Genomic DNA, 15439 nt, shown 5'->3' with positions numbered 1-15439 from the left:
CGTGAGCAACACTGGTACAACATTCCTTTCATGAGTTCACAGTCATTACCATTGTCTAAATTTTTTGCAATTTGTCTATCAACCTAATAAATTATTTGAAAATGATTAACTGGTGTTTAAAATGATACACTTAACACCCGTAATACTCTTTTCCTGCACATTTTTTTTTAGACAAATACCTGCTGACAATGAAAAGTACCTGTAATCTTAACCTCATGCTGCTGTTGTGTTTGCAGGATCCTGGCCACTGTGGGTGCTGATTTTGATCTAAGAACACTGAGGGCGGTGAGAGTACTGCGGCCCCTCAAACTTGTCTCTGGCATTCCAAGTAAGTTAATGTAACCAAGTATCTATCTGTTTCTAATTAGATGGAAATGAAGCAAGATGAAATTATGATTTCAGTTATACCAAGATAATACAATAATTTATTATTATTTCCTGAAAATTAATTTTTGTCCTCTAATGTTTTGAATTGAAAATATTTTGGAGAAGAAAGAGAAGGGGCAACCATAGCCTACAGTTTCATATGGCTTTTCTTACATTAAACGGGTTTAATGTCCCTAAAAGTTTTCAGTTTCTAATGTTTTACTTAATGATCCGCGACTGTGCTGACGGACTGGTTAGCTGCAGCGGAACGCAGTTTGGGCCAAACTAATACTTTCACTATTGATGGGAGGATACCGACTTGGACTGATCCTCGTTTTTTCTGGTTGGCTCATTGGCGCCAATCAAAGGAGTTCCCTTTGGGGCGAGTTTAATCCAAAACCTTTTGCCACCAGTTTGCTACGTTTTGTTGGTGCTGAACTCAGTCCAGGGTTGTGTGACAAGTGCAATAAAGACAGTAAATATGGCAAAAAGAAAGAATGAGGAAAAAGAAATGTGTGGTGCCGAAAAATTAAGAAGAAAAAGATGTTGGCACAAGACGCAGCTGAATGCGCCAAATTAAGTGACTGCTTCCTTGGTGAAAAAGTTGCTGTGGCAGGCAGGACCCAGCAGGAGAAGAAGTGCACAATTAGAAATGCATTTATTAAATACTGAAATTATTTATATATATTTATATATGTATTTATATATAGGCATAAATATTATATATAATATTTATTTATACAATTTTATTTATTTATATATTTATAATATTTATGATAAGCAACGGTTTGCAATGTGTTATCACTCAAAGACAACATCCTTCTATAAGCGAGGAATCTGTGTGTGTCTGTATATATATTAGCTGTTAAGGTCAGTGGAGATGATGTACAAGTACAGGGTGATGAAGGACCCAGTCATGTTGATGAGGAGGGAGAGAAGAAAGAGGAGGAGACAATGGAACCAGAAAAAACAGTGACAGGTACAGGGGCAGTGTGCAGGGCTGAGTAGGCAATCATATGTGAGATATGAGATAGAATTAGAAAATGTATTATTGTTAGTCACATTTATTACTGATGTTCTTCTCATGCATATGTAGCTGTACGATCAGTACAAGCAGAGGGAGAGTCCAGCACAGGGGAAGCTGAGCCAGACAGAGGCCTACTCAAAGCTGAAGATGAGGGATTTTTATGCAAACACAAACACAGTGCTCTATTTTATGGGACTGTGTTGTAGTTTTTGATTATATTTAACTATTTTAGCACTCTGATGGGCTGTACACATGACATGTTGGTAGCAGTATACTGTAACTTAAGTGTTCCAGCTCTGGCTATTTGAAATGTTTGCTACGTTCCCCTCCGATAAAGCCAGTTGCAGTATATAACGTTAGACCATTAGCTGTAACAGAGATGGGAAGTCAACGGCACCCACCAGTAAAACAAGAACAGCAGCATGAGGGGACCAGTTGCCAGGATGGATGATGCAGGGCTGTACAGAGTATTTCACTTGCATATATCCCAAAAAATAAATACATGGGAAGCGGGAAAATGATTTACGAGCACAGTATGCGAGTAAAGACTACAACCTACTGTAATTGTTCTGCAATTATGATTATTGACAATTGATCATTATTGAAGTATTTACTTTTTTGTATTTTCTTGCACATGGATTTTATAAATGGAAACATTCCACAAAAATTAAACTGCTGTAACAGTGGGCAGTGTTGGCAAAGTTACTTTGGAAATGTAATAGATTTCCGATTACAAGTTACCCTATTTAAAATGTAACAGTAGCCTAGGTTAACTACTTAACTTTCAATTACTCTTTATTCAAAGTAATTGAATTTACCACATTTCCTTGCTTTTCTAAATTTCTAATGAATGTTTTTCAACTGTTAACCAGACAGTTTGAGAGGCAGTTTAACTGCCAGATGTTGGTGCTGCAAATTCAGACATGAGAACCAATCAAGAACATCAAACTTTACTAAACACCTGTGGCTGGACCTGGCAAAGAGAGACATTGTGCACATGAAAAACATGCTAAGCAACAAAATTAATATTATTTAACATATAGCCGAGTAACTGTGATTTAACTACACATTTTCCCCAGTAACTGTAACATATTAGTTACAGTTCATTTGTAATTAAATTACGTAACTAAATTACTTGTAACTAGTTACTTCTCAACACTGGTAACTGGAATATAATATTCATAATAGGCCTAAACTAGTGTACAGTATATGAAATTGATTGAATATACTGAGATTATGTAAGTAATATAGTAACATTATACTAACAGCTGACTTGAACAACAGCTTGCAGCTGACCTGCCGCCCAGTCGCGCATTCACGCCAAGGATGGTGCATTCAGTAACTCAGTACCGCAGCGTTACTTGGATTAGTAACTGTAATGATATTACTGTTTTGGAAATAGTAATCCATTACACTGCTAGTTACTGGGAAAATGAGTAAATTTAAAATGAGAAAAGTAATATTATTACAGTTTCTGCCCAACACAGTAGCCAAGCTATGAAATTAGTTTTAATTTAATGTTAGAATATTATACTAATAGAAATAATTTATACTCCACAGATTCTGTGCAACCAAAAAAAATTATTTTTAACAATTAAAATAATACTGATAAATTAAACTCAATCAGCAACAGAAAACTACTTCCTTAAAAGAGAAAGCAAGCATGTAACAAAATTTAATCATTGGGGACATGTCCCCACCACATTTTGAAATGGCTGATTTTGTCCCCATCACTTTTTGAAAGCATTTGTTAAAAACGTTCTGAACAACAGCTTGCACTAAGAAAAAAAATGCAATGCAATATAGTTTTCCATTAATTGGAGATGAAAATGTCTTCAGAATGCAGGAAATTACAACTTTAATGCTCAAAATCCTCTGGGGGAGGACCCCCACACCCCCCGACATGCATCAAATATTTAATCTAAATAGTGCTAACGTCTTCTTGTCTTGTTCTCGTGCGTCATCATGACCCAAATGTATCTTCACGCCCCTAATCTGAGCCCTTATGTCCCCACCACTTTTCAACACAAAATGATGCCCTTGACTGACCCGCTCCGTTCTGCACCAGCTCCTCTCTAGTAGGCCTACTTATACTCTCCACCGATTAGTAAACACTTTTGCAAGGCATTGTATGCACGTTACATTCTCAGTAGGGGCTGAGCACCCCTAAAGGTCTGATCGTATAATTGCCCCTGAGTTAGACTGTAAGTGGAAATTTATTCTGGGTCTGGCAGTAGTATGCTGCTTAAGTCCAAAGAATCAAGTAGTGGACTGGAACGTACCATCCTTCAAATAAATGTTAAGTTTTCCAGCCAAATGTTTGTCTTTGGTGCATAAACCAAAAAAAGTGAGAAAATACTCCCAGAAATTAGTTGAAGCAAAATAAACAACAAAAAGGGTACCCTACAAAATACATGAATGAACTCAATTACAATTACCATAACTCAGTTACAATTTAGTTGTTCCATTTAACTATTAGCCACAAATTCGATCAGGTGTCAGGTGATAAAGAAGCTTACACTGCCAGAGCGAGACTGAAAGCTGGCATCAAGGAGGTGAAGCAGAGACATCAGCAGAGACTGGAGAGAGACCTCAACACCAACAACACCAAAGATATGTGGCAGGCCATCCAAAACATCACAGGCTACAAAAGCAGGAGCTCACATCAGCAGGTTTCCTACGGTTCCTTAAAAAGTCTTAATAAATAAAAAATAAAATCAGGGATATTAAGGTCTTTGTCTTAAATTAACTGTAAATTTGCTGTAGGTATTAAATTTGCCAATGGTGCGTTTAAGGCTGGTAGGAAAATGGTTATGCACAGTGGCCTGCCATAAAATGTTAAATTAGGGTGCATTTGTTTAATTTACTTAGTATTTCACAATGCGAGACCCAGCCATTAATATAAGTTTTATGTTACGTGTGCATTAGCTATGGTTAGCTGCAGATGTTTATGTCTGGCTGTGAGTCATATTACATTATCATCAGTCCTGGCTGCAAGACAGGTAGATGCAAGTTTATGAAGTTTAACATGGGTTTTGGAGGTGGTTGGCGTCGGCAGGTACCGAATCAAGGCGCAATAAATTCCGAAAAACTTTCATGTTTAGTCACCATGGAGTTGAAAGCCGTTAAATCCCACATAAGATCTAAAATGCACCAGCTGGACGCAGCGGCAAAGGGTCTATGCCAATTCCTGCATTGTTAGCATGGAGCAGACCCGAGTCCCTCACAACTTCTCAGCAGTCGGGTTTGAGCAGTTTTGTGTTACCGCCAGAGACACAAAGGTGCTGTGGATTCTTATTATAATTATTATTTATATTATTGTAATTTAAAGCCAGATTTTTTGCTCCTGAGTAAAATTTGAAGAAACCAGATGGTTAATTGGGCTTTTAAACTTTTCTTTATGGTCAGATCATGACAAACACTTGATGCCAAACAGTGGATCGCTTAGAAATTTTCACTTAGGGGTGTTTTCACTTTTGTTGCTAGCGGTTTAGACATTAATGGCTGTGTTATTTTGAGGGAATAGCAAATTTACACTGTTGCACAAACTGTACACTCACTACTTTACATTGTAGCAAAGTGTCATTTCTTCAGTGTTGTCACCTGAAAAGATAAAAATCAAATATTTACAAAAATATGAGGGGTGTACTCACTTTTGTGAGATACTGTATTTTCCCTGATTCGGAATATGCACAGTCTCTCATCTGTAGAGAAAATAAAATTGCCTATGTCGCCAAATGCGGCATTAAAAGAGATCTGTTCTCATTTTTTTTTATATCTAAGAAATTGTTTGGACATTTTGGGGTCTTAAATTGTATTTGAAAGCATGGATTTGACTCTAAAAATGGTACAAGAATCCTGATCATGTGTGAGGCCACATACCAGATGAGCTAAACACCTTTTATGCTCGCTTTGATCTCCTCAACAAAGTGTCAGCGATAAAGTCTACTCCACCTCCAGAGGAACGGCCACTGTCAGTATCCACTGCAGATGTGAAAAGAGTCCTGCTGAGAGTGAATATGAGTTAAGCTGCTGGGACTGATAACATCAGTCTGTGTAGTGTTATATCCCACTGGGTGTGCCGTGGTATCTGGCACCAAGACGATAGCAGCAGATCCTTTCACACTGCAAGTTGTGAGGTGGGGCTTCCATGGATCAGGCTTGTTTGTCCAGCATATCCCACAAATGCTTGATTGGATTGAGATCTGGGGAATTTGAAGGCCAAGTCAACACCCTGGTGGTTCCTCAATCCATTCCTGAACCATTTTTGCTTTGTGGCACATTATCCTGCTCAAAGATGCCACTGCCATCAGGAAATACCATTTCCGTGAAAGGGCGTTCATGTACTGCAACATAGCCCAATGTATCACACTGCCTCTGCTGGCTTGCCTTCTTCCCATAGTACATCCTGGTGCCATGTGTTCCCCAGGCATGCGACACACGCACCCATCCATCCACGTGATGTAAAAACATGATTCATCAGACCAGGCCCCCTTCTTCAATTGCTCCGTGGTTCAGTTCTGATGCTCTCATGCCCATTGTAGGCACTTTCAGCAGTGGACTGACAATACTTGTTTAATGTGCAAAATTCTGCCCATAATTTATTAACCTCTTGGAAACAGACACCTATTTCCAGGAAAAACGCCTAAAATAATATATACCCAAAATGAATCAGTAATAACTCAACCATTAGGCCTAGATGCAAAGATCTCCTTTGGTAGATCAGAAGCTAAAGAATATGAATCTATTTATTTTTCTATTAGAGAATACATACAATACAGGAAAATACGATATTTTCGTCCTCGCCTGGTATAAAATCTATATTTTAATAGCAATGTCACCATCAAAACCATCCTGTAGATTATAATGCAACTGAATATTTTCTAATACACCTGGAATACAACTGTAACTGTAAATTTGATTGTCCGAGGGGCAGAAAGTGACGGTGAACGCGAGCATAGGCGGAGCGGGGGTGGCTTATTGGGCTTAAGCCCCGAATGTTTTGTCAAAAGCCCCAGATCTTTTAGGTTTTTAAAATAAGTTCAACTTTGTTTCATTTCCCCTCAGTCTTTCTGACTGGAGCGACAAAATGACAGAGCAACAGCTGGCGGTAGAGCATCATTCAGTCAGTCAGCCGACCGCTAATAAACACTAAAGAAGAAGAAAGAACTCTTCTTCTTTGTCGTCGTGATAGGGGGCTGTTAGGGGGCGCTGACTAACCAGCTGATGTTATGGACAAAGTTTTTTATGCGGAGAAGTGAACCTCACCGGCCACTCACACAGAGAAGCAGCATCAGACTGAAACGCGGACAAGTGTGACCTCCCTTTCCACAAATATTGGGAAATGCATTGTGAAACCATATGTCTTTTAACTCCAAATCAAACAAACTGACTAAGTATCTGTTAGTTACAATGACTTCACATTTTAACACATTTTCATCACAATTAGCTTAATTTCTAGCACTGTTAATTCCAGAAACAGAATTAGTTAGCCTGGCTTAACATTAAGACTGAAAACTGGCTAATTAATACATTGTATCTCGTTAGTTCAATCCACTCATAACCAGAAATGTAAAAACAACTACTACTAAAGGGGAGTTACGTGCTGGGATTATTTATATCAGCTTGTTGTCAAAGTGAGAAATGGTTCCCGCCGTAATTCCCCACCCAAACAAAATTACATTTCTAAACCAGTTACATATAACATGTTAATCAGTGATCTTGTGTCTGTATAATCAGGTGTCTGTACAGTTAGCTTGCAGCTAACGAGTTTGAATGAAGTATGTTTTACAAGGCAATTAGTTCAATGAAAGAAAAACTTGAATTCAGAAGGTGTACAGTAGTATCTTTCTGTTTGATAAAGAAAATAGGTGTAAGAATATTTTCTTTTTTGACATTTTTGAGTTAATTTTGTTTATTTATTAGACCAAAAAAACTAATGTTGTGTAAAATTGCAAACTCGCTGCTAGCACACTAGCTGAAACTACATGGTGGAGGGCTGAGCTATAATATCGGTATAAATAAATCGCCTCTTGAGGTACAAAGTGGTATTATGAGACAGGATGGGCCATGCTAGCTGGTTACCATAATAAGTTCAGTAGATGTCTCTGCAACTAAGAGCGTCACTTTGTGTTGAAAACTGGTGGGGACATAGGGGCTCAGATTAGGGGTGCACAGAGAAACTTAGCTCGCGAGACATCACAATACTCAATACACAATATTAGGTTAACGAGATGAAAAGATCCTTGAAAGTGTTTTAAAGATATCCTCAATTCTGAGATACAGGAACGGGGGGTCTGGGGGACCTCACCCAGGAAATTTTGATCATTAAAGACTTAATTTCCTGCATTCTGGTGAAGGTTTCTGCACCAATTTATGGGGGAAATGTTTTATTTATGTAAAAGGAAAAACAAAATTCAGGTAGCACATTACATTTCAAAATGTACACTGCTCAAAAAAATAAAGGGAACACTAAAATAACACATCCTAGATCTGAATGAATGAAATAATCTCATTAAATACTCCTTTCTTTACATAGTTGAATGTGCTGACAACAAAATCACACAAAAATTATCAATGGAAATCAAATTATCAACCCATGTAGGTCTGGATTTGGAGTCACACTCAAAATCAAAGTGGAAAACCACACTACAGGCCGATCCAACTTTGATGTAATGTCCTTAAAACAAGTCAAAATGAGGCTCAGTAGTGTGTGTGGCCTCCACGTGCCTGTATGACCTCCCTACAACGCCTGGGCATGCTCCTGATGAGGTGGTGGATGGTCTCCTGAGGGATCTGGATCCTGGATGAGCTGCACTACCTGAGCCACTTGTGTGGGTTGTAGACTCCGTCTCATGCTACCACTAGAGTGAAAGCACCGCCAGCATTCAAAAGTGACCAAAACATCAGCCAGGAAGCATAGGAACTGAGAAGTGGTCTGTGGTCACCACCTGCAGAACCACTCCTTTATTGGGGGTGTCTTGCTAATTGCCTATAATTTCCACCTGTTGTCTGTTCCATTTGCACAACAGCATGTGAAATTGATTGTCAGTCAGTGTTGCTTCCTAAGTGGACAGTTTGATTTCACAGGAGTGTGACCGACTTGGAGTTACATTGTGTTGTTTAAGTGTTCCCTTTATTTTTTTGAGCAGTGTATAAATATAACAGAATATAAAGCAGTGCAGCTCTAAAGTATTCTGTGTTGCTTTCAGATATGTTTCTCCCGTAGATCAACTTTTCTCATGTAATATCGTCCCTACTGAGGCAACATATATGTAGGCATGATTTAGTCTTTCCTCCTCTTTTGTTATGTTCACAGGGAGAGAACGGATAACATGGCCAAAAAGAAACTGTGTTAAGAAGTGTTAAAGTTCACATTTTTGGGTCATTTTATAATCAGTAGCTTGCTTTTTTTTAAGTTAAGTTCCTTTTTTTGACAATGCACATTAGTTTCTTCTATAGTTTAATTCCATTGCATGTTTCTTAATGTGCAAATAAACTTTTCTAAAGGATTTTTCATTTCTTATTTAACTGCAAGCTATATTTCAGAATGTTTTAAAAAAGTGATGGGGACAAAATCAGCCATTTCAAAAAGTGGTGGGGACATGTCCCCAGTGTAAATGACTCCTATGTCTACAACACAATAAATAGACTACTCTCTGAGATAACACCAAAACTTTTATTTCTTCACATTCTGCTAATAATTTTAGTTTGAGTCTTTTTAACTTGTTCTTACACATTGCAACTTTTATGGAAAAGGTTGCAGATTGTCAGCCTCTGCTGGTAGAATATGCAGTCCACTGTCCAATCACTATAAACATCTAAGAAAGAAAAACGTGTTAAGTCTCCTCTTGCGTGTGGCATCACTTGTCACAGGCACGAAGCATTTTAGTTTGAGTTTCTAGATACGGTTGATAGGATGTTATCTCAATGGTTGCTAACAAAGCAAAGTAACCATTTTCCCCATTTTTCTCTCCCCATTAACATGGTAGGAGAACCTGTGAAAGAAATCAGACATTATGAATGAATTTTGAAATCTGATTAATAATTAAGCGTTACCATCAATTGCTAGTAGGGTGAAGCATTTGGAGTTCTACATATAATAACTTGAGCTTCACTCTTATTAAATAAACCAGAATGTATACAAACAAAATGTATTAAAAAGAAAAAAACATGAGATGAAACCTAACTAAAATGCAGTGTGAGTTCCTTTGATCTGCACCGTATGTTAAGCAGTATGGACACACGTGTTGCTTTAAAGTTCACTTTGTGTGGTTATGTTTAAGACCAAATTGAAGTATGTGATGTATTAACGGTACCTTGTTAGAAAGCTTGCAATCAAAGACTGTGTATGAGTGAACAAAAATGTTAATAGTGAACGTATTGAATCAGTAAACTGATAACATATTTAATTTGTTTTCGACCAAAATATCCAATCTTCCAATTAAAAATCCACTTGTGACAACAGCATTATTAACATATAACGTTTTATGTTTAATTTGTTGGTTTGAAATATTTTTTCACAGATGCTTCCCACAGATCAAGAATAATCTCCACAATGAAGCTTATATGATATATACAATGAAGCTTTTCCTTACAGTATGAATTTACAGGCCTCTTACTCATTTCCTAAGCAATGATGAAGAAACATTTAAAATTCATTTTTACGCTTTTGAAATGCCATTAACCATATTGAGACAATCTGGCATCTTGTGTTTGGTTTGTGAACCTGTAGCCTGAATTACTTTCCACATCTCGGATGACAGAAATCTGCTAACATGAACACAATGTCAGACTGGATGAATGAAGTGAAACAAAATAGGAATTCAGTCTAATTTTCAGGTTAGCAAACGAAAATTGTTTATTTCAAGCAAATTGCCTTCATTGCAAAACTTAGATTATATAAATATGTAACCATTGTGATTTAGAAATTGCATTACCATTAAGAACATCAGTCAGTACTTCAAGGGACCTGTTGCATGTCATACCCCCCCCCCCCCCTCCCATGTCTGTCATCATACTGTCACTCTCCAATGAAGGCAAAGCCAAAAGCTAAATTAATAAAATAAAATGGTCTCAAACTTATTTTCAAAAGCACATTTCTCTTGTCTGCGTCAGGTCTGCAGGTGGTATTGAAGTCCATTATGAAAGCCATGGTACCTCTGCTGCAGATTGGCCTGCTGCTCTTCTTCGCCATCCTCATGTTCGCCATCATCGGCCTCGACTTCTACATGGGCAAGTTCCATCGCACCTGTTTCAGGATAGACACAGGTAAGCTAGAGGAGAACAAGGGATAAACAAGTTCATGGTATTAACCTAGGCATAATTTGATCTCCATCATCCCTGTGTCAAGGATGTATTGCCGAAGGCATTGTTAATTAATTGTATAGTTATGTATATGATAAATTTCTTCTCTTTTTTGTTCCGCGGTGAAAAACACCCCATTCTCAAGTAATTTACTGAGGTTTCTGCAAAGTACAAACTATTTGCTTCATCTCCCATTCCTGACATATATTGCAACTGTATGTATGTAGCTTATATGTAAGGGCTTTTGTATATAAATAAATGTAGGGCCATTGTTTTATTTTGTGTTATTTCATGTGTAGCATGAAAGGAATACAAACTTTTATTTCATTATACAAATAAACAACCTTGTAACCTTGACTAACAAAGTTTTTATAAGAGGATGCCCCTCTTCTATGGTGTATTCTAGTTAGATCTCAAGCTGGCTAAGGGATGATGATGGGAGGTGGGTACTGGATTTGTTTTAGTTTTTTGTATTTGTCTTTAAAAAATTATAAAACTCATTTTAATTTCATTTATTTCAAAATTTAATTTTATTAAAAATTACTTGACCCAAAATGTTAAATCATTTTAATCTCAGCCTAAAGTATATTTGCCATTTACCACACTGAAAGTGTGCAGAATTAGCTGTGGTTGGTTGCTTTTGTTGTCAGTGATATTTTTCAGCTACCATTAGATGAAACGGACATTTAAAGTATTGAGAGACTGTATAAATTTTGTCCAAACAGATCCACTGTAACAGCCCTTTCTACACAGAGCATTACAGGGAACAACTAAAGGAAAGCTGTGATGCAGTGTGTATTTTATTTAGCTATGAAAACAGATCTAAATTACTTCACTACTTTTGCTATCTTCAAACCTGCTACAGTGTGTTGTGCAGCTGTAGTATGAGAAGTATAACATGTAATCAGTATTACAAGAGACTCATTATAGATTTGTCTGTATCCCCAGCAGGGCAAATTAAAAGAATATGCCAACAACGCACACACACACACACACACACAAAGAAACAAATAAACAAACGCATATCTAAATTAAAACAGGACAAGGGAGGTATTGCCCTTCTAATAGATATGCAGTAGATGTTCTATTTACAAAGAATACAGATAACTATATTAGAATGACAAAATGTAGACACAGAATGACAACATTAGGTAAATAAAGTGCAAAAATAAATGAAGACATAGCAGATGTTGAGCAGCTTCCAGTGTGCCATAAAGACCTGTAAAGAACACAGACTACAGACACAAGAGGCATCAAAGTGCACATAGATATTATGGAATTTAAGCTCTGTATACTTTATAATTACATAATAATCACAATCAAAAATGATTTCAAAATTAAAGGTCTGTCATACATGTTTGTATCAACAGTGAAGAGTCAGCACTGTTTGAACTCCAATCGTAAGTCGCTGTGGATAAAAACATCATTATGTCACATGTACTTTGCTTAAATGTTGTCATCTTGTGTATTTAATTTGTCCAGCCTTCTCTGAAAATACCTCAGCATGTTTGTGTACTTTGTTTCTGTATGTGATAGTGTGTGAATGTATATGTTTGGGTGTTTTGTGGATGTAGGCGAGCAGGCAGCAGATTTCCCCTGTGGCCTGGAGGCTCCGGCCAGGACCTGTGATAATGGCACCACCTGTAAGGAGTACTGGATCGGACCCAGCTTTGGCATCACCAACTTTGACAATATCCTCTTTGCTGTTCTCACCGTTTTCCAGTGCATCACTATGGAGGGATGGGTGGACATCCTCTACAACGTGAGTCCACTTTAGGGAAACACATCTGGCCCTTACGCTGTTTTTGACGCACTATGTCTGTTAGGTGGTAGCAGATGGATGGGGTTTACTGCGTTGTTGAGTTGTGGAGGGATGTACTGTTGCCTGGTTTCAGAATCTCTGAATCATCGCCCACAGCTCATATTTGTCAGAGATTCAAATAGGTTAGTGTTGTGGTCACTGACTGCAGTTTTCCCTGGTTGCAGAAATGCTTGTCCAGTCAGAGCTTTGTGGGCGGGATTGTGAATGGGGACACCGTGTATATAACTACATAGCTAGTACGCTAGCTACATTAATTATTTTATAGGTTGAGTTGCATCTTCTCCTTTTTATATGTAAAACTGGATCTGTGCAAGACAGTGAACCCGCATTACTCCCGATAGTCAGACCTGTGCTTTGCATGGTGTTTGTGTGTGGGTGTGGGTGTGAGAATGGGTGAATGAGAGGCAAATTGTAAGGTACTTTGGATGAAAGGGCTACAGAAAGCTTACAGAAAAAACTACTCTCCAAGTTAACTGGAATTACTTTCTGGAATTCTTAAATGTGGCCTGATCTACATCTAAGTAACAACAATGAACAAACACATTCTGTTTTAACTAATAACCCACAAATTATAGTATTGTACTTGTCCATATTAATTGAAACATTCAGTGTAGGTTGGAAAAGCTAAGTGAACTTCTAGACTAATCACCTCAATATACGCTAATTTAGGGTAGTAATTTGCAAACCTGATGTCCAGTCAATGTAATGAGTTTGGAGCTGTTGATTTGAGCTACTTGTAAAAAACACTCAAACGATTTAAGTTTGGTATTCACAAAACGCCTCAGCCATGGGCGTCACCAGACTCTTTTACTGGGGCACATGCTCCAGCATCTTTTTTGGACGTGTAGGGGCTCCGCAGTCAAGTTAGCAATTGGGAACATCTGCAACGTCCAGTAAAGTTAGCAATGATATATACAGTCCCCTCCAAAAGTATTAGAACGGTAAGGCAAATTCCTTTATTTTTGTTGTTCACTGAAAACATTTGTGTTTAAGATCAAAAGATGAGTATGAGACAAGAGTTCAGAATTTCAGCTCTCATTTCCTGGTATTCACATCTAGATGTGTTAAACAACTTAGGACATATCACTGTTTGTATTAGACCACAGCATTCTTGGGTGAGCAAAAGTAATGGAACAAATAATCTTAAAGTAAATAACATTTAATATTTGGTGGCATAACCCTTGCTTGCAATAACTGCCTCAAGCCTGCGACCCATCACATCACCAAACTGTTGCATTCTTCATTTGTGATGCTATTCCAGGCTTTTACCGCAGCCTCTATCAGTTCTTGTTTGTTTTGGGATGTTTCTCCCTTCAGTCTCTTAAGGAGGTGAAATGCAGCTCTATTGGGTTAAGGTCAGGTGACTGACTTGGCTGGTCTAAAACCTTTCACTTTTTCCCCTGATGAAGTCCTTTGTTTGTTGGCAGTGTGCTTTGGCTCATTGTCCTGCTGCATGATAAACTTCCTCCCCATTAGTTTCAATGCATTTCTCCGGAAATGTTTCTGTACACTTCTGAATTCATTCATCAAGATTGCGTTCCAGAACTTTTGCGGCTCATCTCTGTACTACCTTGCAAATTTCAGTCTGGCCTTCCAATTCTTCCTGCTGCTGAGTGGTTTGCATCTTGTGGTGCGGCCTCTATATTTCTGCTCTGAGTCTTCTTCCAACAGTGGATTGTGATCCCTTCACCCTGCACTGTGGAGGTCGTTGGTGATGTCACTTACTGATGTTTTGGGGGTTTTCTTCACAGCTCTCACCATATTTCTGTCATCAACTACTGTTGTTTCCTTGGCCGACCTGTTCGACGTCTGTTGCTCAGTACACCAGTAGTTTCTTTCTTTTTCAGGACATTCCAAATTGTTCTTCTTGCTATACCCAATGTTTGTCCAATGGCTCTGGTCGACGTTCCTTCTTTTCTCAGCTTGACAGTGGCTTGCTTTTCTCCCTAGACAGCTCTCTGGTCTTCATGTTGGTTCCTCTTTATCAGGAAATGCAGTCTTTATAGGTTTGAACCAAGGATGAAAACTTAGACTAGTCATGCAGAGCTATTTAATGTTTGGACAATCAACCTAAAAGGCAACACCTGGGCTACAAGAAACATCTGTCAGCCACATGTTCCAATAGTTTTGCTCACTTGAAAAATGGGTGGGTTCAAACAAAGGGCGATATGTCCTGAGTTGTTTAACACATCTAGATGTGAATACCAGGAAATAAAAGCTGAAATTCTGAACTCTTGTCTCATACTCATCTTTTGATCTTAAACCCAAATGTCTTCAGTGAACAACAAAAACAAAGGAATTTGCCTTACTGTTCCAGTACTTTTGGAGGGGACTGTATGCAACGTCTGGTTACACTTTCAAAATAAAACTACTGGTTAATGTTAAACGGTATTTGTTAACAATATGAAACGTGGCAAAAACAAGTCAGTGTTGAATGCGAGTCTTTACAACGTTGATGAGAGGACAAAGAGGGACTTTCCACCTGTGCACAAGAAGAGAAAATGAGTGACTTTTGGGAACAGCAGTCTGGTAAACGTGTTCTCTCAGGGCTGAACGATTTGGGGAATAAATCTAATTGCAATTTTCTGCCAGATATTGTGATTGCAATTTGATTTGCGATTTTTTATTTTTTTTACTGAAGTTTTGCTGAAGTTCAAGATTCACTGCCATTCTATTTGACGGAAGCCGCGTCAAGCAGCACAGAGCAGATGAACCAGGCAGGAAGACTCCGATCGTACATCAACAATAAATTAAACAGTTTAAAACAGTTAAAACAGTTAAAACAGTTAAAACACACAGAAAAAGAAACAATTTAACTACGCAGCCTACTTAACCACAGTAGAACTGCAAAAAAAGGATAACTGAACAAATCAGCAAGTCAGCAAAATCAGACAGGCAAAACACTCTTCTGAAATGTG

The 15439-nt window shown here is 38.1% G+C and overlaps 1 protein-coding gene across 1 annotated transcript; it reads left to right on the top strand.

Annotated features, from left to right (window-relative positions):
• The first annotated feature begins 241 nt into the window (after positions 1-241).
• LOC119884713 (voltage-dependent N-type calcium channel subunit alpha-1B-like) lies at positions 242-12865 on the top strand. Its single transcript, XM_038695035.1, has 3 exons — positions 242-328; positions 10511-10663; positions 12274-12865. Exons 2-3 carry the CDS (start codon positions 10537-10539, stop codon positions 12474-12476), a joined length of 330 nt encoding a protein of 109 aa, XP_038550963.1. The 5' UTR covers positions 242-328; positions 10511-10536; the 3' UTR covers positions 12477-12865.
• The last annotated feature ends 2574 nt before the right edge of the window (positions 12866-15439 follow it).

The sequence above is a fragment of the Micropterus salmoides genome, unplaced genomic scaffold, assembly GCF_014851395.1.
Source record: "Micropterus salmoides isolate LMB-PRFRI ecotype aquatic unplaced genomic scaffold, ASM1485139v1 Ms_hic_scaffold_3621, whole genome shotgun sequence".
NCBI lineage: Eukaryota > Metazoa > Chordata > Actinopteri > Centrarchiformes > Centrarchidae > Micropterus > Micropterus salmoides.
Note: the sequence above shows the minus strand (reverse complement) of the source record. Positions and strands in the feature narration are given on the sequence as shown.

Coding starts and splice junctions, on each gene's coding strand:
- LOC119884713 (XM_038695035.1), top strand. CDS start 10,537: ATGAAAGCCATGGTACCTCTGCTGCAGATTGGCCTGCTGCTCTTCTTC. Junction 10,664..12,273: donor CTGTTTCAGGATAGACACAG/GTAAGCTAGAGG, acceptor TTGTGGATGTAG/GCGAGCAGGCAGCAGATTTC.